Source organism: Rattus norvegicus, chromosome 7 (genome assembly GCF_021556685.1).
Source record: "Rattus norvegicus strain SHRSP/BbbUtx chromosome 7, alternate assembly SHRSP_T2T, whole genome shotgun sequence".
NCBI classification, from domain to species: domain Eukaryota; kingdom Metazoa; phylum Chordata; class Mammalia; order Rodentia; family Muridae; genus Rattus; species Rattus norvegicus.
In genome coordinates this window covers 124666938-124693012 of record NC_141540.1, presented here as the reverse complement: position 1 = coordinate 124693012, position 26075 = coordinate 124666938, and the positions used below count along the sequence as shown (strand labels likewise).

Below are 26075 nucleotides of genomic sequence, written 5' to 3'. Positions count from 1 at the left end.
CAAGCTTGATGATCTAGGTCAGTCTCTGAGACCCACATGGCAGAAGAAGAGAAAACACACGCATGCATGCACACATGCACACATGCATGCACTCATGCACACACGCACACATGCACACACACTCATTCACATGCTCTCGCACATATGCACATTAATACATACAAAATAAATGAATAAAAATAACCAAATAAAAATAAATAAGATATGATTTGAACATTTCAAAAAGACTATCAAAAGCCCAAAATTTCCTTTGAGACTCAAGACTCCTTAATTCTAGAATAAATAGGCGGCATACTTCCAATACAGAGAGAGTAAGTGTTTCCATTCCAGAGGGTAGAATGGAGAAGCAACAAGCGAGAATGGCCACAGCAAGACAAGCTCTGGGCCCTGCAGCTCCATGCCCAGCGTCTGAGTCTTGTGCTGGTTTTACCTGGACTCCAGTGGCACGGGCACCTCTACCTCGCCACAAGCACACATAGCCTCTCTTGAGCCAGATCCAGCCCATGCCTGTGGCACTCCATTAGAGACCTAACATGGTCCTGATATCTCCAATGTGACATAGGCATCCTTTTCACAGTGGCATCTCAGAATCTCCTGTCCACGAACCCAACTTTGCCACATGCTGTCCAGCCTCATAATTTTTGGAACTTCGGTGCAAGCCTCCTTGACTTCATACTTCTTGGCATTTTGCAAATCTTCAAACAGCACCATGCTGACAGTAGTGCTAAGTTCTGTGTCAGCTCAGTGCGGTCTGACCCAGTCTCCACAGCACAGCAGGCTGTGTGCCTTGGGGTGAGCCTGGAGCAACACTACCCAGGCAGTTGTTTAGGGGCAGGGAACTCCTTCAGCTGGGCAGTCCACGCTCAGTCTTGGTCTTAATTAGGGTTCCATTGCTGTGAAGAGAAACCATGATGACAGCAACTCTTACAAAGGACAACAATTAATTGGGGCTGGCTTACAGTTTTAGAGGTTCAGTCCATTATCATCATGGCGGGGAGCATGGTGGCCTTCAGGCAGATATCATGATGGAGAGGCAGCTGAGACTTCTGGATCTGCAAGCAGCAGGAAGTGAACTGAGATACTGAGACCCCCAAAGCCTGCCCCTATAGTGACACATTTCTTCCAACAGGCCACAAACACTCCAACAAAGCCACACCTCCTAATAGTGCGACTTCCTATGGGCCAAGGATTCAAACAGGAGTTCTGGGTGTGTGTGGGTGAGTGGGGGAGCATTCCTATTCAAAGCACCACAGTTTCTTCTTTCAAAGAATTTGCATATTCACGAGTTGGACTCGGAGATGAGTGAGTGCCTGCTGACAAAGCCTGTCGGTCCCAGTGCAGAGTGGAAGGCCTCTCCTTAATTGTACCGATTTCCTTAATCAGCTACAGCTGCTTTCTTCACACCCCCACCCACCCACAGCTTTGCCCACAACTCTCTGCTCCTCTTTAAGTTGTAAGTCCTCTCTTACTGTGACCCGGGGTGAGAGCAGGGAACAGTAACAATGTCACAGCCCAAACACTGTGCTCTTAAAATTTCCTCTGTCAAACCAATTAGTCCATCACTCTTGAATTCAGCCTCATTCATATTTTCAGGGTGTGGGTAGGAAGCAGCTGCCTGTGTGCGTGCATGTGTGTGCGAGCATGCCTGCCCGCCTGCCTGTGATCCCCTCTGAATCTTTATGGGCACAGTCTTCACTGTCTGTACTTGTACTCACATTCTGTTCTTCCAACATTCGCTAGACTGGCCCACTGAGCTCCATGATCCACTCAGCTCTAGAGCATCTCAAGATAGTCCCAAGCTAACACATTTGCCCAAGCTGTTTCCTAAGGCATGTTTATCACAGCAACGGCCCCAGGCCTCAGCACCAAATCCTGGGAAAGAAGCATCTTAGGAAAGGAAGGTTTACTTTGGTCCTGATTTGAGGGGGTATATTGCTTCATGGTGGGAGGCATGAGATCAGAGAAACCAGGCAACCTGCCACATTGTATCCACTGATAGGAAGCAGGGAAAAATTAATGCCAGTCTTCGGTGACTTTTCCTTTTGATTCAGTATGGGGGTCCAGTCCATAGGTTGGTGGTACCTACATTTAGGATGGGTTTTCCTCCTCCCGGCACACCTCTGGAGGTTCCTTCACAGACAGGCCCAGCGGTGTGTCTCCTAGGTGATTCCAAATCCAGTCCAGCAGACAATGAAGACCAAGACAAATTTAAAACCCAGTCACAGACATTGATAATCGATGTCTTGGGTCTGTCGTGTGGTAAGGCTTGAGTCGTTTTTATTGCAGGATAATTTCCTGGATTGCAGGATAATTTCCTGGATTGCCGTATTTAGTATTTGTTCTATTCCGTTGCTCGATTTTCTTCCCAGTTACTCATATTACATGCGTCTTAGACCTTTGTCAAATGTCTTCTCTCTAAAACAGTGCTTTTTCATAAGCCCCTTTCCTTCTTCTCTTCCCCTCTCCCATTCTTCCTTCCTTTCTTCCCCCAGTTCCTCCTTCCCTCTTCCTCTCTCCTCCCTCCCCCACCCTTCCTTCTTACTTAATATAATCTTTATTTTAATATTTTCCTCTGTTGTATTTAGTTGCTCTGTGTTCCTTTCAATTTGACCTTCCTGTTCGTAGTGATTTGTGTATGTTTTATTCTTCTTTATGCTTTAACAAAAGTCTTGACCATACTTAAGAGAGAAAGGTTTGGTTTTGGTCAGTTTCAGGGAGCGCAGTCCTTTAGGCAAGGGGGTCACACTGTGTCAGGCTGCATGCTCACACCTCAGAGGATCCATCAGGCAGTAGAGGAAGGAGAACAGGGCTCAGCTGCCTTCCTCAGTTCACCTAACTATCAACTTCATTGGAGAATAATCAACAGCTATGCTTAACACTGATGATGTTTTGATGTGGTGTGGAGTGATTACCACAGTCAAGTTAATCAACACATCTGTGATCTCACGCAGACATCTTTGGTATGTGGTGGCAACAGTTAACATCTGACCTCTCAGCAAATCTCACACGAGGTTAGTAGCCAATAGTAAGGCGATTTGTCCTGGGTGTGGTTTTTCCCGTCTAATTTGCACCCGAGACTCCTGTTGTTGCTGGAGACCCTTCTTTCTGGCCTCTGATTACTGAAAAAGTTTCTTCCTAACTGATAGACAACTGATACCTTTTGAGACTCCATAAGGAGTATGACGTCATCAACTGTGTTGCAATCTCATGGCAGACACCACACCTCCCCTCATTTACTGCTAGGGAGAGCAGTAGTCCAAGGCTGTGTAACCAGGGCAGGCAGAGCCCGGAGTGACAGCCAGGTGGCACGTTTGTTGCCCCTTGTGTCCAAGATCCTGGCTGTTACAGGCTTGGGAGCCCCCACTGGGCAAAAGCTCCTGAGATACTGCAGTCCCCACTTTGTTACCTCTAGTTCTTCTGCTGTGACATCCTCACCTACCAGTGCCTTGCCAGTGACATGTTTCTATACGATAGGGTGTTGTCCTTGTGGAAGACGTTCTCAGGCATCTAAGAACTGAAGCAATATCCTATATGATTGCATCTGGTTTAAATGTTCACTTTTGTAATTAAGAATGACAACACATAATTCTTTTTTTTTTTTTTTTGGTTCTTTTTTTCGGAGCTGGGGATCGAACCCAGGGCCTTGCGCTTCCTAGGTAAGCGCTCTACCACTGAGCTAAATCCCCAGCCCCCATAATTCTTTTTCCAAAGAATTTTTGTAATTTTCTAAATTTATTTTCTAAAATAATTTTCACTTCCTTTAAAAAATAAAATGCTGTCTTTTGCCCCACTTGATCTAGAACCGTAGTGCCCCAAGATACCTGGCCAGAAAAATACACATCCCAATTCCATGGTGGCCTAGTGTCTCCAGCTGCCACACACTCCCTTACACTTAAATTGATACATGAAAGAACACACAACACAATAACCTCTGATCTGATTGATAAGATATAATTGCCCAGGGTTGGGGATTTAGCTCAGTGGTAGAGCGCTTGCCTAGCAAGAGTGCAAGGCCCTGGGTTCAGTCCTCAGCTCCGAAAAAAAAAAAAAAAAAAGAAAGAAAAAAGAAAGATATAATTGCCCACCTAAACATACAAAGCCCTGTACACATCCATTCCTTAAGAACATTCATAACAACCTGTAAATACACAGAGTGCAATTTTAACGTCAGCCTCCATGTTCTCTCCACAGCTTCCCCTCTCCCGTCCAGTCTTCTCCTCTTCCCTCAAACTAACCCCCTCCCCAGCCGCCCATCCTCCCTTCTCGTCCAGTGACAGGCCTCACTCTATCTTGTGCCTGCCTTTACCTGTGTAATGACATCATCCCATTTCCATCCTGTCCACCCCATTCCCCTCCCTTATGCTCCCTCCTCCTGCTTCTTCTAGAACTCTTCTCCCCAGCCCCCATGTGCATGCCTGCTTTACATGATTCTTTAAAAATAACCTATTTCGTTTAATAAGGGTTGTTTGCATGGGTCCACTTGATTCTGCACACCTGGCACTGGCACTGGCACTGCCTCTGCTGTGACCCTCCACTGTAAATTTTGACTGATGGGATAGAATTTGCTAGAACATGCTCACATGTTGATGAAACAGCAGTTCTTGGACAAGGTGCTATTCCTACCTCTGTACTGAGTTCCAGAAATTGTTACCTTTGATTTTTCTGAATATAGGACAAATTCTATTAATTTTGACTACACTGGCCATCATAGCTACTTTGCATGTCAAGAGCACCATCTATCTGGGCCTATGAGGTGGTCACATGGGGGCGAGGACAGTTTCTGTTTGCTGTTCCTGGGGGAGCCTTTAATGTTTACACATCTCTGGTGTTGTAGTGTAGATGTTACCTGGCATGGGAAGGACTTGGATTCCACCCCTAGCCCTCTCAACAAAAAACCAAACTCTGTGGAAAAAAAATCATGGGAAGGGAGAGAGAGCAGAATGACGAGTCCTGGGATGACAGAATGTCTCAGGAGATGAGACCTCATGAGTAGGCCTGCCCAGATAGGCCTCATCACCCTCTACAGCCCTCAGGACTGCAACTAGAGGATGTTTGTTCAACTAGAGGATGCGGGGTGTGTGTGTGTGTGTGTGTGTGTGTGTGTGTGTGTGTGTGTGTGTGTGCGCTTCAGTTCCAGGATCTCAAAGTAGAGAATCGGATGAAGTACCAGAGAGCCTGCTGGGAACCCGGAGCCGCCTTGGCCAGATCAGAGCCTAGCCCAGTCTTTCTGAAACGCTGTGAGCCCCAGCTAGAAAGGCTGTCTCTGAGTCTCTAATGTAGCTCAGAGGGACCTGGGGAAGGGTCTGTTTTTCCTTTTCCTCCCTTGGAGATGAGACGTGGGCTTCCAGATGACTGGCAGCCTGTTAGCTGTCGCTGAAGCGAGCCTCATTTGGCTATGGCTTATTTGCAGACATTTTAGGAAATAAATCTGGGGAGCCATTTGTGCCTCTTCACATCCGACGCTGAGAGAGAAGATGGCTACACTTGAGACGCACTTCATCTTCTTCTGCTGTGAGAAGCTCACAGGCTTCCTGAACAAAAGCCAAATGCATAAAGCCAAAAAACACCCAACCCCTGACCCTGGGTCACACATCTACTCACCCTCCACCTCTGCTGGGTCAGATCCTCCCAAGTTACTTCTTAGTGATGCATTAGCAGGTGGATGATGGGTAGACAAGACATACGAAATAAGAAAATGAAAATTAAATTATGTTAAGTACCCTTTAAGTCATGAACGAATATATTGTAAGGAGACTGTCATGTTTGTGTCACAGATAAGAGTCTCTCTCTCTCTCTCTCTCTCTCTCTCTCTCTCTCTCTCTCACCGTTTATTTTGTGTGTTTTGGTGCTTGCTATATGCATTTGTGTACCTCATATGTTTTGGTGCTGCCCAAGGGATCAGATGAGAGCATCAGATTCCTTGGAACTGGACTTAGGGACAGTTGTAAGCTACCATGCGGGTGCTGGGAGTTGAACCTGGATCCTTTGCAAAATCAACAAGTGCTTTTAGTGGCTGAGCCATCTCTCCAGGCCAGGTCTTTGTTTTGAGAGTTGTAGTCTATTGCATAGCCTTGTGTGAGGCTGCTCCCTGTGAACACCACTGGGGGAGTTGCATTTGATTCTCTCTGGCACTGCAGAAAGTGTCCCCACATGCGTGCCTTCGCTGGGTGGTCTGCTGTTCCACGGATGGTGAACAGTAAAGCTCAGAGTCAGAATGTTTGCCCATGGATCACTTCTGTGCCAAGTGAGGGCTGCTTCCTGCTATTGTCTTATGTCTGTCTGTCTCTCTCTCTCTCTCTGTGTGTGTCTCTGAATTTGTATATGTTTCTGTGTTATTGCATGCACGTTAATGTGTGCATATCTCTCTGTATATGTGTTATATGTGTGTGTGGTATACAAGTATTTGCACACATATGCAGGTATATTCTCCTGTGTGAGTTGAGGAACATCCAGGTATCTGCCTCTAATGTCTCTGTCTTGGTCAAAGGAACACCCACTAAACCTGAGGCCCACCACTTCAGCCCCTGATACCTGCCCGTCTGTCTGAGCCTGTAGCACTGAGTTATGGGTGTGTAGAGCCATTCCTGGCTTGGGATTTGAACTCAGGGCCTTTGTGTGAACTTTATCCCTGAGCCTTCCTGTTCTCATCCTTCTTAATCTTCACCACCATAAGTAGTTTATCCTTGCTGTTGTTAGTAGATTTTTAAAATTATCAGTGATTTGGACATTTTTATACATTTACTATATGTTTCAGTTCTTTGCCCCCTCCACCCCTGACCTATGGTTACTCGCACTAACCTGCCCAGGCTGCCGTCAACTCAGAACCCACCTGCCTCGGCCTCCTGAGTGCTGGGATCACAGATGTGGCCATGAGCCGGCTTCCTGCTCCTGTATGTGAATAAAAGTTTTCCCTGCTTGACTTCCTTCCACTGTTCTCTTCATGGAGCCTGCCTAGCAGAGAATGGTTTCTGGCTGTGATGTTTTCCCTGACTTGTCTCTGGTGAAGTCCGTGCCACACAGAATGGCCCTAGTTTCCTTCCACTAGACAGACAGGGTCTAACCTGGCATACAGTAACACAGAAGGCTAGCCCACATTTCAGGGTCTATCCTGGCATACAGTAGCACACAGAAGGCTAACTTCCTTCCTTTTTCTCCTCACTCATCAGCCTGTTTCAGTCTAATGAATCCAGTGATCACCCTTTGCCCGTCCAGTCATCTTAGTTTTTACCATGTAGGTGATAATTGGAAGCGAACGGCCCAGGCATGGCCTTTACAATGTGAATAATACGCCACGGTCTTGTCTCCACAGAACCCTCGAAGGAGAATCAACAAGGTAAAATTGCCAAGAGGCTGACTGATGCCACGTCGTCTGAGGATATCTGGAAGAACTACTCCTTAGATGACCTGGAGAAGACCTTTTGCCAAGAGGTGAGAGCCGAAGCGTGACCACAGGCAAGCTCACAGCCACAGAAGCCATTTCTGTCACTGTGTTACTCTGAAGCTTTGTCTTGCTCCCAGCCACATCCCTCAGACTGCCAGGGACCTCTCCTCAGGATGTACTAATGACAGTGACCAAGCTCATTCTGTGTGGGAGCACAGGGTGTGGCTGTGGGGATGTGTAGGTGTGGGGTGTGACTGTGAGGGTGTGTTGGTATAGGGTGTGTTGGTATAGGTTGAAAGTAAGGGGGTATAGGTGTAGGGTGCGTGGGTGTAGGGTGCGTGGTATAGGACGTGTAGGTGCATAGGCGTAGGGTGTATAGGTGTAGGTGTGATATATGTGTGGGGGTGTAAAGTGTGAATGTGGGGGTGCATAGGTATAAGGTATGAATGTGGGAGTGTGGAGGTATGAGATATGAATGTGGGGTGCAAGGGCGGTGGTATAAACATGCAGGGTGTAGGTTCGGAGTATGCATGTGTGAGGTGTGCGTTTGGAGTGTAGAAGTGGGGATATGTGGATGTCAGGTATGAGTCTGGAAGGTATGTGTGTGTGGGTATGTGTCTGGTGGTGTGTGTTTGCTGTCCACACATGTGTAAACATGTACAGAGCCCATGAGTGTCCATGCAGAGGTTAAAGAGGATGTCAGCCAACTTCTCTCCCTCTCCATTTTAGGGGTTAGGGTTTGTTTGTCACTGAACTGAAGCTCTCCATTTTGCCTGGGCTGGCTGATGGGTGAGATCTCAGGATCTGCCAGTCCCTGGCCTCACACACTGTGGCTACAGGCATACATGGCCGTGCTATAACATACCTGCTGGGGACTTGAACTCAAGTCTTCTGATACTCACTTTTACCCACAAAGCCATCTCCCCAGCCTGAGAAGTTAATTTTAATTGTATCCTCTGGGCTACTTGTGGATTAACTAAAAAAAATACATAAAACATATAAAGGATGGTACAATTGTTTGTATTACATAAAAGAAAGCTTGACTGAATGGAGAGCCCTCTTCTGACCTTGGTTGGGAGTTGGTTATTAATGAATAAATGAAAAGGCCTTTTCTCACTTTGTGTTGGGGGTTGGTCATTATCTCTGGTCTCTATATTTGGATTATATATGTGCTTTTAGAAGAGTTAAGCTTGAGGATTTCTCCTACATTTAAATACCCTGTGGAGGTGTACCAATTGGAGCAGTACAGAGCTGGTGCCTCAGTAGACCTCAGTGGGTTAGGAAGGCAATTTCAATGGGTCAAGCTGTGCCAAGAGTTCAGCCTAATGTTCTGGTTTTATTTCCATTGCTGTGAGAAGATACCCAACAGAAAGCAGCTTGAGGAGAAAGAGGTTTATTTCATCATTGTGGGGAAGTCAAGGCATGAACTTCCAGCTAGTCATCATGTCCACAGTCAAGAGCAGAGAGAAGCGAGGCATGATACTCGCTTGTGTTGAGATCATTCTCTCCACTCATACACAGTTTAGGGGTCCTGCGTAGGGAATGGTGCTGCCCACACTGGGCTGAGTCTTCCTGCATTAATTAACTTAAGACAATCTCCCACAGAAAGGCCAACCTGATAGGAACAGTCTTTCATTGAATGGTAGTAGGTCATGTCAAGATGACAGTTAAAGCTGTCACACAGCTAACATACACAGCACAGGACATTTCATTGACACACGACAGGGGCAAGTTAGCTATGAAATTACTGTTCACTGTAACATCACTGTTAGTGACAAAATTATCATTAAGATAATTGGTTTGCCAGACACTTTGGGAGGAAAGCTTGTAACCTATTAATCCCTCACCAGAGCCAATCTCCACACATCGCAATTACTGTAAACCTAGGGTGAGCAATGTGGGTGAAAGTGATTTTTGTGGTATTGGGGATCGGACCACGCTGAGCAAGCCCTCTACCACCAAACTGAAGCTGCAGCCCCAGCCAAGGGAAGAATTGAAAGTTTGAAGTTAAAGTGTCTTTCAAGTATGAGGGAAAACCTAAAAACCAGAAGGAAGAAGGCAGAGTTAGACGGCATGAAAATGAAAACGTATCTTTGTACAGTAAAACTTTGTGTGAACATGAGACCAGCCTGTCAAAGTGTGACGGCACAGATGACAAGTGCATAATAACCGTGCCTTTTAAAAATGTCTTATTTTTATTTATATGTATGTGTTTGTGTGTGTGTGTGTGTGTGTGTGTGTGTGCGCGCGCGTACCCAAGGAGGCCAGAAGAGGGTGCTGGATTCTCTGGAGCCGAAGTTATAGGGTGATTGTGAGTTGCCCAATGTGGAAACTGAACTCAGATCCTCTGCAACAGGACACTGAACCATCCCTCCAGCCTCAGTAACTCTTTCTAATGTACACAGAACTCTGCAAGTTAATAATGTGGACTTTTCAGCAGAGAACACTGGAAACACTGACAAGCTTGCATTGTTGAAAGGAGCCAAGAAAGGACCGTGTTCATATAAACTGATAAACTGGCCAAGATAATTTCCTCTTCTTGGTGAATGACCTTATTGTGTTCATAAACATGCGACCTTCAGAAAATACGAAATCCTCAAAGAAAGGGAGCTGCCCTGGAAAACACATGCTGGAAATAGGAAGTCATCTGCAGTCCCCCACCCAGAGCAGCCCAGGCTGCATGTGGTGACCACCATTCGAGTTCTTTCTTGTTCAAGTGTAGAAAGACGACTGCATTAACGAGCGGGCAAAAGATAGGAAGGCTTCTCTGAGAAGAACATTCCTGGGCATTGCGGTGCTGGGCTGTGGATGTGGAGGCAGGGGGATCTGAGTTCCAGGCTAACCTGAGTTACACAGCAAGGCCACGTCTCAAAGGGAAAAACTAACAAGAACAGCAACAAACCACTCTCCTTTAACATGCACTTTTAGTTTAAATGTCTTTGATTTTACCAGGATTAAAGCAAGCCTCAGTGTCACGTGACATTAAGATTAACCCTGTCCATGGGCCATCCCTCACCAGGCCAAATCCCTGGTGCCCTGGCATTACCAATTCAGGCCCCACATGATAGGCACTGTGAGTAGCTCTTCAGGTGAGAACACCAAGGCAGGAGGAGGGTACACAACACGCCCTGACGTCCAAGTGGTATAGCTTTGGGGTCCCAGCTGTCATCACCTGCTTCAACACTGTCAATCACAAGTGACAGGGAGACGCCCTGGAACCTCAGATGTCTGTTTCCCACACGACATATTAAGTCCCTGAAGGGACATTAACACAGTGAAAGGGATGGAGAGAACCAGGCAGAGCTGAAGAGGTGGTGATGTTTGTGAAGAGGCTGGCTCACTGCCGTGGAGCTTGGTGACAAGTGACAACTGACTGACACTTGCTGTGCTTCCTCTGCCCAGCCCCCACTCCACAGATCTTGCTGTCTACGTTGTGTTCTTGGAGTTGGCAATATTCATATTCTGTACCGTTATGGCAGTCCGCAGATGGCTGGCCTTCATTCCATACTCAGCTATATTTGGTGGTCACCAGTGGAGTTCGGTGTTTTGGACATTTCTCTTTATTTCTGATTTGTTTTTTGCTTGGCTGGGTTTCATTCTCTGGTAATTTCCTCAAGAAAGGCTCACGGGTGCTGTGCGTCCCTTGCATCCACACCTAGGAAGCCGTGTGCTGTGTGTGGTTACTGTGAGCAGGTTCTGGCTGTGCATGGCTGCACTGTGACTTCATTTCACCACGGTGGAGCGCACGCTTCCCCATTGCCGCCTTCCGCTGCCGTGAAGCTTCTGAGGTCATCCTGATGGCTCTCCTGCAACTGATTTCTGGTGCCCCAAATAAGTTCTTCTGTTGACCCATGAAGCCTAAAAGCTACACTGAGCTATGTCCTAGCTCGGAACATTTTGACAACACTTCTTGGAACCTGGGTCCGTTCTTTAGCTGTTCAACTTCAGGGCCTCATGGACCCTGTGGATATCCTGGGTCATAACTCAAAACCACTCACACCTCGTCCCACCTCTCCCAGCCTTCCCTCCCTCTCTCCTTCATTACTGTCCCCAGTTGTCATTGTGCTGGGTCATCTCACCCTGATGGCTATTAACCCTTTCATCTTATCCCCTGCAGTCGAGATTCTTCCACGGCCCCCCGCTCCCGTTAGTGCTTGTCTGACCCCCACCTTTTCTCTGTGATTTTATTAACTCTTACAGTACTGTCAATTTTTTTTTACCATGACCTCAGCTCTAACACCCCCTTCCCCCACGCCTCTTACTATTCAATTATTCCAGAACACCCTGGTAATGAATCCCTAGTTATATCTGGCTCATTTTTACTGTGTGATATTTTCACAAAAGATGCCTATTTATGGATGTCCCATGCTAACTGTGTCCTTTGTCTCTTGCTGGTTGTGTGCTTGTCTGTCCCCAGCCGGGCCCACGCTGTGGTGTGTTGGCACAGTCCTTTGTTTTAACCATTTGTGCTTAAGATATGACGAACCCATGTTAAAATGCAGCTGCATTGGCACCTTTCTGATGAAGTCTTCTGTTGGGACTGACCCCTGCACAGTGTCTGCGTCACCTTCCACTGCAGTGTCTGTCACCTCCTCCTGCACAGTGTCTGTGTCACCTCCTCCTGCACAGTGTCTGTCACCTCCTCCTGCACAGTGTGTCACCTCCTCCTGCACAGTGTCACTTCCTCCTGCACAGTGTCTATGTCACCTCCTACAGCACAGTGTCAGTGTCACCTCCTCATGCACAGTGTTTGTGTTACCTCCTCCTGCACAGTGTCTGTCACCTCCTCCTGCACAGTGTCTGTGTCACCTCCTCCTGCACAGTGTGTCACCTTCTCCTGCACAGTGTCACTTCCTCCTGCACAGTGTCTATGTCACCTCCTCCTGCACAGTGTCAGTGTCACCTCCCCCTGCACAGTGTCTGTCACCTTCTCCTGCACAGTGTCTGTCACCTCCTCCTGCACAGTGTCTGTCACCTCCTCATGCACAGTGTCTGTGTCATCTCCCCCTGCACAGTGTGTCACCTCCTCCTATGCAGTGTCTGCGTCACCTCCCTCTACCGAGGGCAGTGACTGTACAATGTCTTTTATTATCTCCCCCTGCACACTGTCATCACCTCCCCCTGCACAGTGTCTGTCCTCAGAACACTATGCAGGTCCCATCTTCTCCTGCAGTGGCATTTGGGTTGTATCACTAGGTCCCAAGCATGAATGTGCACAGCTTGTGGCACACAGAGCTGTGTGTCCTCAGAATGCCGTTCAGGAGGCTCTGTCTCAGGTGAGGATTTAGAACATGTTCTGTTCTAACTGAAGCATCCTCCTGTGGCTCACGATTGTTTGCACACCCACCGTGAGCATAGAGAGTCCTGTTCCCAGGCTACCCCACCTGACACGGTCGGACTCTTTCACATTCGTCCACACGATGCAGTCTCCACTGCGGGTTTGAGGGTGGTTATTCTTTTTGCTACGGCGTGAAGCATCTTTCTATATTTTTGCAACTTTTGTTTAGATCTTTTCTTCGCTATAAAACACATCCCCCTTTAGACATATTGAGTAACACGTGCCAAAGTTGTGCTGTATTCTGGGTCATTATTATTGAATAAAGCCAGCCCGAGGTCTGCCGTCCTGACGTCCTCCAGCCCTGGCAGAGGAGAGGGTGACAAATGCACACAGCTGTAAACGCAGCATTGAGTAGTGCGACAGAAAAGGGCGGGGCGCTGGGGGGACAGTGGGGACTCCCTGAGACCGATGTGGGGAGGTCCCTTGCATGAAGATGGAACTGTGACTTTTGCTGGCCCGTCATAGTATGCCGTGTGTCACCTCACAGAACAACACAGGTGTGCACTGGCTCTTAAGAGAATGAATGTTTCAACACATGTTGCTAAGTGAGGAAAACATCTGCCCAGCCTGAAAGCGTGGCCTGACTCACTGTAAAATTATCTGTGTAGCTATGGCTGCATCGAGGGCTCTCAGACGCAGAGCTGAGGACTCGAGGTGTCCCACACCTCAGGTTCCTCTGTGTGCTTTGCCGAATTGCTTGTGTTTCTCTGACACGAAGCCTTACGGTTTTTAATAAACAGCGGGAGTTTTGGAGGTTCCAGACGTCACCTTCCTGTATCGATCCTTTTTTTAGAACCTCCTGGCCACAGCAGAAGCCTTGTGAAAAGCCTCCTTGAAGTCCACATGCCTTTGGGGTATTAAGATGGATTCCATTAGCTGAGTGTGGCGGCACAGGGCTTTAATCCTTACTCTCGGGAGGCAGAGGCAGGCAGACCTCTGTGTGTTTGAGGCCAGCTTGGTCTACATGGTGAGTTCTGGACCAGCCAGGGCTACACAGTGAGTGAGACCCAGTCTCAAAAAAATAATAGATTTTTATTAGCCCAGTAAATACATGAAGATTGCATGTCAAACAAGCTCTCGGTTCTCTGGATGAGTCTTCCCCCGGGGTAGGGGCTCAGACAACACCCCCTCCCATGAAATAAACCGGAAATCTTAGATGAAGTTTATGTTAATTCTTTCTTGGAAGCTTAGGCCTTTTCTAAGAGATTTGGATCAATAAATATTTTTAGGATTTTAAAATTGTGTGTGTGTGTGTGTGTGTGTGTGTGTGTGTATGTGTGTGTGTGTGTGTGTGAAAGTCAGAGGACAACTTTTGGGAGTTGGTTCTGCCCTCCACAGTGTGGTGTGCATCACTGTGTATTCTAGACTCTGGCTCTGGACTTTGAGCCTCCCACCTCGCTGTAGGACTGCTGGGGTACGGATGCAGGCCAGAGCCTGGCTCTTTCCGTGGGTGTTAGGGATTGTACTCTGGCCGGGGGATTCATTCAGCAAGAGCCATTAGCCCAGCCCTCTAATCCCTCCCAGTACCTAAAGATCTCCACTCTCAGGAGCACCTCTGAACGTGCTTCCCATTCCCCGGGGGGAGGGAGACTCCCGTCCGTGTACATCCATGTTCCAGACGCCTTTAAAGAAAGCTGCTGCTTACACCAAACTGGTGATTAGTCCATTTCCCATCTTTTCCCAGTAGCAGGAAAAAAAAAACCGAATCCAGACAAACTGAGAAGGCTGGAAAGAGACAGAGTTATCAGCTAATAATAAATAACAATGTTCGATAAACGATAACCAGTGCCCGCAGAGTTTCTATGAGTCATGAAAGACAGCTTTGAACCAACTTCGTTGCATCTTCAGAGTCCCAGAAGAACCAGTTTGCTCTCTAGTAATCACCTCCCTTTTAGAACCCTGATTTACGAGGTGTCCAGGTCTATTGTGTTTACGCGATCCTAATATCAATCAATTTCCACGTTCCAGAAGCAACTGCTATTTTTAATAAAGTGCCCCCAGCTTGTGAGCCTAACGGCTCGACTCAGTCAGGAGCTTGTGGTGTGGGCTCACGGTGGGGAGTGCCGGAAGCATATTAAGATGCACCACACTGGCAGAGCCAGTGTATTTTTAGCACTCCAGTCAGAGGTAATGTTATCGCTGTCCCTCCCCGAGAAACTTGTCAGCTGTGAGCAGGGTGTTTGTTGTTGGTAGTGAGCTCATCAATTAAACATTTGAGGCTCAGTACATGCCACCGTCACCTTTTTGATCAGTTTTCAGAGACGGAATGTGAGGAGGTTTGGTTTAACAGAAACAACAACAACAACAACAACAAAAAATATATCATGGTCGGACGGCCCAGGATGTTGACTCAACTGAAGGCAACACTCGAATTTTAATTCCTTGCAGCTTGTCAAGTCCTATGAAAAGATCGAGAAAGCCCTGAGCGCAGGAGACCCCTCCAAAGGTGGCTACATCTCTCTGAATTACCTGAAGGTTGTCCTTGATACCTTCACGTACCGGCTACCGAGGAGGACTTTTATCCAGTTAATGAGAAGGTAAGAGTGTGATCGTTTCTTGACAGGTTTTCCCCCAGACGTCAGCCGGGACAACACAGCAGAGCCTTATTTATATTTTATTTAGTGCTTTAAACCCTGTGCCTCTGAGATTCCCCTACCTACTCAAAGGCAAAGAGAAAAGCGCTACAGACCTACCCCTCCGGCTCACTCGCCAGCTCTGAGAGCCACCAGCGCATGCCGGTCACTGCCTTTGAGCCTGTGTTCATCTGCCTCCGCCCTGGTGTCTGTGAGAATAAACTTCAAGCCTCTCCCTCATTTCCGTGCGTGCCTCCAAAGGCTGCCAACCCGTCCCAACACCAAGACGGTCTGCGCACCAGACAGGGCTGAGCATTATTAATAAATCGTCAGCTAGGGTTCAGCTGCTGGGCTGCTGTTCTCTCGCTCAGCATCTGAGAGTCAGAATCTAAATCAAGTGTGTACATCGCCATCCCAGGCTCACCTCGTGTCGGGGTTCAGTTTCTATTGCTGCAATAAAACACTATGGCCGAAAGCAACTTGAGGATGAAAGGGTTCGTTTCATCTGAAGCTTCTAGGTCACCAAGGGAAGCCGAGGTGGGAACCTGAGGCAGGAATGGAGGCAGAGGCCATGGTCAGCCTGTAGCCCAGGGGGTGACACCACCCCTAGTGAACTGGGTCCTCCTATGTCAATCAAGAAAATGCACCACAAACGTCCACAGGGGGCAAGTCTGGGAGGGAGGTATCTTCTGGATTATAAAGTTCCTTCTTCCAAAACGACTCCAGCTTTCCTTCAGTATACATAAAGCCATAGGCATGCCTTGATCCCCTATTCATCTGCAGGCTTCCTTCCCACCTGTTCCTCTCATACAAAGGCAGACTACAGATTCCTTGGAGTTTCTTGTAACCTGGGTTTGTTTGTTATAACCTGCATTACCATTTCTTGTGATTCCCCTGTCCCTCCTGCAGCTCCCTGCCCTGAACTGGCACCTCTGAGGACTCACGGATACGGTTTTATTTTTCTGCTTTAGGCAAGACAGCTGCACAGACTGGTGAGATGTGTGGGCAGCTTGTCTGTCTGCTCGTGTTAGCTGTCACTGTCAGTCAGACCTAAATCCCATGGTTCCTTAGACACCAGAAGGTGGTTTGTTCTTCTGCCACATCACAGTGCTTCTGTGATGAGATTGGGCCCTCGACACAGTTAGATCAGAGAGTCGGGGACTAGGGGGACAGCTCAGTGGGTAAGGCCCTTGCCACGTAAGTGTGAGGACGTGAATCCAGATCCCCAGGACCCTGTAAAGCTGGACACGTCTGTAACCCAGCACTCCCGACAGTGAGGTGGGAGGTCACAGGAGAGTCCTGGGACACGCTTAGGCCTTAGGCAGCCACAAACGAGGGTCTGTCTACGGCAAGGTGGGATGCAGGAATTGTCACTGAGGTTCCACAGGTGGGCGCTAGCCCGCTCATGCCCCACACAAACCCAAACAACAGTGAGGGAGCCAGCTACAAACTGTAAGGAAACCACTGGTTTGGTCCTTCCGTTGCCTCTTCTCGAAATGAGGAGCTGGCTCCCCAGCCTCTTCAGCAGAGAGAACGGGGATCTTTTCTTTATTATGAACCCTCAGAGTTAAATATATCTCGTATGATTTGATTCATCAGTTACTTTCTCCTCTTGCCTTCCTTCCCCTCCTCCTTCCTCCTTAACATTCTCACATGGGTCTTTCTTTGTAGCCTAGGCTGGCCTTGAACTCAAATCTTGTCTGCCTCAGCCTCCTGATTACTGGGATGACTGGATGCATTATTCCCAGATGTCACAGTCATCTGGGTGTCCTGCTTCCCTCTGGTGCAAAGGAACTACAGGTTCCTGCACTAACCCCCCTTCCTAAGCTCCTGCACCCCCGTGATACCTGTTCTCCAGGTTTGTCTCTACGAACCTGAAGACCTCACCTTGCAGATGGGGTGGAAGCCGGAAGAAGAAAGACCTTCATCCTCTGCTCATTGGACTGTGCCTTGCTGTCTCACTGGGTGTGACAGGAACTGCTGGAGCAGCCCTGTGACACAACATCTAGCCAGCAGCTTCTAGGACAAGCTCAATCAGGCAATGGCTTCCCTCACAGACAGCCTGAGTCTCTTCCATGCCAGATAACCTCCTTAGCAGGAGCTGTCTCCTAAACCAGGGAGCCCTGGACTTACTGACTGCTGAACAGGGAGGGACTTGCGTTCCCTTTGAGCAGGTGGGGCCTTTCCTCGCCGGCTGGTGCCTGTGTCCTGTCGCTGGGCCCCTCATGGTCTCTGGAAGCCTTTTTGCCTTCTGATAAGATAAAATGCCCCAGTGTCCTCTACCTCTTGGCTGACACCAGGATTGCCGATCTCTAGAAGGAACCCGTGTCCTTCAGGTGGGAGTGTGAAAATAGAGACAAAACACTGGTCACATTGTCTTGTTTTCTTCTCCAAGTCCCGTGAAGAGCCTCCTCTCGAGGGAGCGAGATGGAAGCAAATGGAGAGAGCGTCCTGTGGAACTCTTGGTGACAAGGACTGCTTTGAGGTCCTCTAGAAAAATGCCTGAATAGTGGAAGAGCAGCACCGCACTGCATTGGTTCACCCTGGGGCACCATGCATGGTGGAAAAGGACCCCCACCCAGGATTTCCAAACAAGAAGCAAATTAGGCCCAGTGCGTGGCTCCCTGGCCCAGAGAACAGCCCCGTTTCTGACCAACTTCAGGACTTCTTTCTTGGATAGCTAGAGGCCATGTAGAGCCCTCTGTTAGCCCCCAAATCCTAACAGTCATGTAATAGAGTTGGTGGAAACAACTAGAAGGCGCCCCTCCCCCTTGCCCAGTGCTCTTCACTGCCCCACACGCTCGTCCATGCACACAAGAAGCTTTCCCATGTGTGTCTCAGGCACACCTATGGTGTTGCTTTGGCTTTAAAAATAGAAACGGCGGTCTTAGACACCTTTGCTACTGGCTTCATATTCTTGGAAATGATCACTATGACGAACATGCGGGATGCCACTCAGCCAACATTTTCTGAGCACCTTCCCCTGCCAGAACTGTGCTCAGTGCTGAATGTGCCGAAGTAGACGGTGAACAGATTCCAGCCACGGAGGCGTGCTGAGGGAGGAGAGCCACAGGCACACAGGACGAGCACACTGGGGATGCAGGTGGCCACCAAGGTCTCCTGGTAGAGCCTCTTCTTCAGGGACCCAGAGTTTCTGAGCACCCCCCCCTTTTTTTGTCTCCACTCAGAATTCCTAGGAGAGCAACTTGAAAGTGAGTACCGCAGAGTCTGCATCATGATTTACGTAGGATTTGAGCATCTCCTGCCTGGAAATCCCAGTCCTGGGCTGCAGGGATGGTGCAGTGGGGATGGCGCAGTGGGGATGGCGCAGTGGGGATGGGACAGTGGGGATGGGGCAGTGGGGATGGCGCAGTGGGGGTGGCTCAGTGGGGATGGCGCAGTGGGGATGGGGCAGTAGATAATGCACTTGCTTCTCAAGCCTGATGACCTGAATTGAATCTCTGGAACCCACATAAAGCTGGAAGGAGAGAGTGGACTCCACACAGTTGTCCTTTGACTTCTGTAGCTGGACAGAGGCATGCACAGAGTCCTGCCCCCATTTACACACACACAGTAATACATTTTAAAAAGGAAAATCCAAAGTTTGAAGTGGTCTTGAATCTGAAACTTTCTAATCTCTGACATGACATCCAAGGGTCCAAGCCAAAATGCCGGCCCCCAGAAAAACTGGATCATGTAACCTCTAGGCCATTCGTTCCAAAGTACGAAACATGGGAACGTATGAAATGTACTGAGACTTGAGGTCCCTTCCTAGATCCCTTCCTATAAATGGAAGCACTCCAAAACCCAAAACAGCATTTCCCAGTGTGACCCCTGTGACCCCCATGCACAGACCTGAAAGTGTGACCATCTCTCTGAAAAATCACTGGTGGCAGATTTATCTAGTTTTGAAACACTGCAGTACATTTCTAACTAGTGTTTCCCAGGTCATCTACTGGGCAGCTTATTAGAAGGTGTTTTTTAGACAGGTTTTTACAGAGTTGCCCAGGCTAGTCTCAAACTCAGAATCTTCTTGCCTCAGCTTCCTGGGCCCTGAGATTATAAACGTGTATCACTGTGCCTAGCTTTCCCCATTCTTTTATGTTTTCTGTCTTTGTGTACCTTAGCCATCATGGGTTGCATGTGTCTGGGAAGACCCTGATTCTTAGGGCATTCCACTTTGGGGTATAATAGTCTAAGGATTGACTGTCTGTCTGTATGTGTGTTTGTGTATATGTGTGTGTATGTGTATGTATGTATATGTGTGTGGTGTGTGTGCATGTGTGTGTGTAGGTGGTGAGTGTGTGGTGTGTGTGTGCGCGCGGTGTGTATATATGGGAGTGGAATGTGTATATGTGTGCATGTATGTGTGTATGTATGTGTGTGTATGTATATGTGTGTGGTGTGTGTGCATGTATGTGTATGTGGCGAGTGTGTGGTGTGTGTGTGTGTGCGGTGTGTATATGTGTGCATGTATGTGTGTGTATGCATATGTGTGTGTATGTGTGTCTTTTCTTTTCCTTATTCTAGCTAACCATGAGTCTCATTTGTTTAACTTTTCAAAAGCTCACCTCTTAGCTTCATGATCTTCTATCATTTTCTAGACTCTGATGTATTTCTCCTTTCATCTTTGCTGCTGATACTGTGTTTGCTGTTCTTTTTAGTAGGTTTTTTTATTTGTTTGTTTGGTTTGGGTTGGTTTAAAGTTGCTGATGTTGAAGATGGGAGATATTCTCTCCCCCTTCCCCACCCTGTCTGTGTTCTTGTTGCTAAAACTCCTGCCATTTCCCTTCTCCTAAGGTCCCAAGGACAAACAAAGGCCTGATTCTGCCAGAGTTCACTCTGTTAAACCAATGAGTTTATTGGGCCCCCAAGAGTATAGGTGAGAGGTGCTACCCCAACAGGCACCTGGAAAGCCTTTACCCAGCAGGGATGAGGACTTCTCCTTACCCACACAGATAGAGCCCCTCCTGTAGTCTTTTCAGACTATACACTCTAGCTCTCCCCGTGGCCAAGCGCAGCTAAGGTAGATTTGCAAACAATAGATGATAAGGGGGCCTCATAACCCTCAGGTGAGGGTCTCATAACCTCCTACCCTCCCAAAGGGGGCCAATACTCAGGTGAGGGTCCCATAACCTCCCATTCTTCCAAGGGGGGCTGTAAACAGTCAGCAGACCCAGCTGAGAGGAAAACACAGCTGAACTCCCCAAGATGGTACTTGTGTGGCCCAGAGGATGAACTCACACAACAGTCCCTGTGTTAGAGCGCACGTGCGGGGGTCAGAGGGCAGCTCTGTCAAGTCTGTCACAGAGCATATTGTGCGCTGGCTGACCTTTCCTGCAGTCTAGGGAAGCCACTGACCCTGCCATACTGAAGCGTAATTTCTACAGGCTGCCCTGCTGTGCTCACAGAACAGCACCCTAGCAGTGGATGTTGCCATCACACACTGTGAGCTCCAGTATCGCTTTCTTTCCCTGCGTTGCACATTAACATGTTAAATATTGATCGTGTATGAGACATGAAGCCCCATTATTGACTTAATTTGTCTTTGTGGGGCTGACATTGAGGTTGCTTGCCTCCAGGGACCAACCTGCTGCCCCTGTTGGTGGGGATCTTCCTCACATCCTAATGAGCTGTTGGCTCAAACAAAGTTCACTTTAACCCCTTCTGTTAAAGTGGTTAAAGTGAACTTTGTCACCTCCAGGTTTAATTCTTTGTGATCAGGTTTGCATCCTGAGAGAACCTGATCCTTTTAAGAGCTCTCCCGGCTTTTCCTTTCCATTAGCGTGATACTCAGTATCTTCAAGTTTGTGTTTTAATAGAATCAAGCTTGTCCGTTTTCCCTTCCTTCCACGTCTTCCATCATTTAAATTTGTCATTCTTCGCTCCTGAGCGACTTGGGCTGGGAGCTCTGTTCTCTCATTCTTAAATTTAACATCCATTGTCATATAAACTGGATGTTCAAATTAAATTTTTTCCAAATCAATGATTTATTTTTCCGTTGCTCTTTATTAAACTACCGTTTCTTTCTCCGATGTTTTTTTTTTTAAAAATAGCTCATCCATAGTTTTTTTCTTTGTTTACATTTGTGTGTGTGCATGTGTGTGCGTGTGTGTGCATGTGTGTGCGTGCGTGTGTGTGTGTGTGTGTGTGTGCTCGTGCCTCACACCCACTCCTACACATGTGCATGCTCATGTGTGGACCTCATGTGTGGAGGTCTGAGAACAGCTCGCAGGAATCAGGGCTCTCCTTCCATCGTGTGGGTTGTGTCCCCAGGCTTGACGGCAGCCCTGTTACTCAGCTGGTTTTGGTTTTGAAGTCTGCTTTGCCGTATCTTAGATGATTGCTCATAATTGATCCAGCCTGTTGTTCCCTGTTCTACTCCATCGGTGTGGCGCGGCTTTCTACTCTGCACAAACCTTTCTCCGTAGATCTGTCAGGAGCGGCCTGTTCACTGAATAAAGACAGCCTGTTTAGTCCCCATGATTGCTTTAGAGAGGATGCTGGCGCCCCGTGCTGCCAGTTACTCATTCCTAACCCTGATTTTTCAGTTTAAATGGCAAATGTTGAAGGCTTGGGATATCATTCCCTTGTGAAGGAAAGCTCTATCAGGTTCCAAGATGAGCAGCCTGCACTGGGGCTGCGCTAGGAGCAGAGTCATTAGTGCCTGTGAGTGCTGGGGTCACTTGGTCCACAGGGTTGTCTCCACACCCCTCTCTCTCTTAGCCAAAGGTGCCCTTAATTGCTCTCAGAGCACCGTGGCAGACCAGACATAGTCTAATAGTCCTGCTCTTACCACCATGGTCTGTGTTTACATGATCAGGTCTTGTCTGGCTTTTCAGTGTCTACTAAGCACCTGTCCCTGAGTGATCCCAGCTGCTCCATTCAGAGTCACCCTTGACCTGGAACAAATGGAAGGCAGCATGGGGCAGCTTGGGTAAGCAGGCTCCCTCCTGCCTAGGCCATCTGCAGCAAAGATGGCTTCCTTAGGCAAATGATCAGAATCACTGGACCAACCCATGGCACTGCATTCAAGCACGCATCTCTGTGATTGGTGGTACAGGGACCAGCAGCCTCTAAAGGGCTATTCCAAGTGACAGGCCTCAGCCCTCCAATATCCCAAACCCTAGGCACTTTACAGGGACTGGACCCTGGATCTTCATGGCGTCCTCTCCTCCCCTTTGAACTCACAGGTTTCTACAGGCTCCAGGGCCGTTTTCCCTCCATTCTTCCAGATCCAGTAACTGTAAAACCATAATCAGTATGTGAGAAGCGATGACCCTTACTTCATAGTAAGAGTACAAGAGACGCAGGGTAGCAAAAGCAAAGGAGTTTACTTTGTGACCTCGCAAGGTCAAACTCAGCTTAGAGAAAAGGTGGAAGTGGCTGGTAGGCCTGGTCTGGCACACAGTGATGGTTTTATATTCAATTGGGCATCCTCCTGCCCTCTGTGATATAGGGTGATTGGGATGTAGGCCAGGCTAGGCCAGATTGAAAGCAGATAAAGGCAGGTTTATTAGGAGGCAGCTCTCGGGTGGGCTCACCCATCTCACAGGTGGAGGTCAGAGGTCAGTGATGTCACACATCCAGGCTAAAGCAAGGGGGTTTATAGAGCTTAGGTGAGGAGTGATGACAGCCAGCTAGGAGCTGGGGTTGTGTCTGTCTGTGGTCAAACACTGAGCCCCTGGGCGGGCACTCTTGGGTGGGTTACCGGAAACTCAGAGGGGAGGAGTGGTGACATGTTAGCCTGGAGTTCTCTCCAAGAGGCCAGGGAGTTTTCTCTGTGCAAGTGGGACTGGGGGAAAGAGGGCAGACTGGGTTCTGCAGCCTGTGCAGGGGATGAGCAGGAGTTCTGACCCTACACCCTGAACTCCTCATCGTGAGTTATTCAGGAAGGTCCAGTCTTCCCGGTGTCTAACATTCATCTCCCCCCTCCCCCCGATTTCTTATCCTATTGGTTAAGGTCTCAAAACTTTATCTAATGCATATCCTGGGCCTCAAGAGTCCCTCCTTTTCTCATCCAGGTATTGTCACACAGCAGACTGCCTGTAACTTTTCAACCCTAGGACAAACTGACAGTACTTAGAGAAACAGGCAGCAGCTGCCAGCTAGGGAAGACAGAGGCCTGGCACCTCCTGCCTATCTGTGACTCTGGTGAGCTCTAAGTGCACCTCATACTGAAAATGTCCCCTACAATGATTCGATTCTTAAAAGAGTCCAGTATGGTGGCTGTGGCCCAGGAGGACAAGGCGTGAGGAAACTGCGTAAGAGCCCTTTAGAGTTTTGTTCCCACAAAAAGCAGGTGGGTCAACAGTCCTAATGGCACTTGAAGTTCTACTGCTGTCCCTGCCATGCGAAGGAACCTTGACTGTGAGACACTGGAAAATTGCCAGTCTCTCCGTCCACAGCTGCAAATGCCAGGACCTGCGGATCTGTGCATGTTATAGTTTTCCATAGCCATTGTCCCAGGCCCAAGCAGCTTTTGTGCTGGCCAAACAGTGACTTCAATGGAAACTCGGCAGGAACCAGCCCACAGCCTTTACTCATTAGCAGTAGCCGCAGTCTTCCCTGGTCCCAGGCAAACACAGAGAGGCAGGACTTCCTCCATTTTCTGGTGTGAGCTGCTGTCCCTCCTGGGCCCACTGTGCTGGGCACAGTGTGGGTCTTCCCCACTCATCAGTCAGTGCAAGGGCTCCACACTGACCAACAACCCCATCTCCATGGCTTATTTCGGAGATGAGAAGCAACTATAGGGTGAGACTGTAATCCTGAGGGTCCCTCTGTGAAATGGACTCGGCTCTCACCCTTCACCTCTGTGAGCCTATGTTCTACCCAACAGACCTTGCTGCTCCTGAGGCTTTCCATGGTCATCATCCTTCAGAACCCCATTTTCCAACACCCCAACGGCTTGGGGTGTCCTTACTTGTCAAAGTCACCTTGGTCCGCGGCAGACAGACCTGCCTGGCTTGAATGAGATGTCTTAGAGCAGTGGTTCTCAACCTTCCTAGCACTATGACCCTTAAATACAGCTCCTCATGGTGTCGTGACCCCCAACCATAAAGTTATTTCATTGCTACTTTGTAACTAACAGTTGCTTCCATTAGGAATCCTAAATATCTGATATTCGACCCCTGAGATGGGGTCATGACCCACAGGTTGAGAGCCACTGCCATGGAGCAGGCTGGGAGGAAACTCAGTGGTAGCTTGGCTGTTTTGCAAGCTTGCTCTCTGTGAGTATCCAGGGCTGTTCTTGATCCAGGAGCTCTGCTACAACTGCTAGGCTGTGTTTGTATCCTAGGCAAAAGCCACGAATATCCACCTAAAAGGCTCAAACTAGCATCTATTCACTATACTGGGGCTTTCTGTAGAGAGCTCCACAACCAGTTGCACCTGGCTGCCACTAGAAGTACAGCCAGAAACAGTGCTGCTCATGAAGGCAGAGCTAGCCACTGCTAATGTAGCCAGAGATAGCTGCTGAGACCTGTGAGTATACGCACTCACATATACACGCTCACATATATTCATAGCTGGAAATGTCTGAGGTATTATTATGGTCTGTTTTCTCACAGAGGCATCAGAAACATCTTAATTCTATTTTAAAAACCTGAAATGTGATTTGCCATCCCTCGTGTCAAAGGGCTTGAACCACTTTAAGATTTATATTACATATTGTTAAAATGCACCGCAGAAAGGTGCTAATTTATTCTTACAAGGAGGCTCCCAAGAGCGTTTTGGCAGGCACTTAACATGGATGCTTTGAGTCCTCGCTAATTTGATAGTCAGCAGTATACCTCCTTGTTTTCAGTTGCCTGTTCTTGGTTGCAACTGATGTTTTCATTTCTCATTACAGTGCACATGCATGCTTGTATGTGTTCATGCATGCATGCGTGTACATGTGTATGTGTGTGTGTGTGTGTGTGTGTAGGTCACAGGGAAACTTGTAGGCATTGGTTCCTTCCTTGTTTGCTTTTCTTCTACCATGTGTGTTGAGTTTTGTCACGTTCGGTTCTGTAAGGACCGTTTCTGTTGTGTAACTTTCCTGTATCAGCCTGTTAGAGAAAACACAACTGGAAGTCAGCATGAAAACTGTCCATACAGTCACAGGATTCTCTAAGGGAACTAAGCCATAGAATGGGTATCTGTTAAAATGGGTTATTACCATATGATCTGCATAGTCCAGCAATGCTGTCTAACGTAGAGAGGCCTAGAACTTGGTAGCTGCTCAGTTCACTGGGCTATGTCTCAGCAGTCCCAGTAGAGCTGTAGACCTGGGCCATTCCTGGAGAGCCATTGTCAAGCACAGAGCTTTTGATGGCTGACCCCATCATGGCTGGAGCAGAGCCTTCTGGGAGCCAGAACTCAGTTCCCATGTTCTTCACAGCTGGATTGAAGTGTTCCTTGGAGTGACAGTGAAATGTGAACAGCCAGCTCTCCTGGAGGCAGTCCAGCTGTATCCCAAAGGACTGGCTGGCTGGCTGGAGCTCCCATTTGAGGCAGCTAAGCACAGGAAGCGATCTGCCATTCAAGTGATGGAGCAGCTTGTCCCCTGAAGTTCTAATTGTTCAAAGATGAAAAGCACAAAACAAGACACATCAATGTGTATGTGTATGTGTGTGTGTGTGTGTGTGTGTGTGTGTACATATCATAGGTTCAACATGCAGTTAGCATTATCAGAAATGCTTCCCGCCCTCTGCCTGCCTGTGACTTTCTCCACTTGTAAGGGTTTGTGTGCTGGGTTGGGCCACCTGTATGACTAAGGGTACCCATCCGTCTCAAGGCCCAC

General features: G+C 48.2%; 1 protein-coding gene across 7 annotated transcripts in view; it reads left to right on the top strand.

The window, feature by feature from the left end:
• The window catches only part of Efcab6 (EF-hand calcium binding domain 6), a 187389-nt gene that overhangs the window by 81298 nt on the left and 80016 nt on the right, over window positions 1-26075 (top strand). For all 7 annotated transcript variants that reach the window (XM_087557480.1, XM_087557478.1, XM_087557481.1 and 4 more), the window contains 2 exon segments: window positions 7310-7428; window positions 15108-15256. In XM_087557480.1, the coding sequence (XP_087413606.1) occupies window positions 7310-7428; window positions 15108-15256 (268 nt within the window).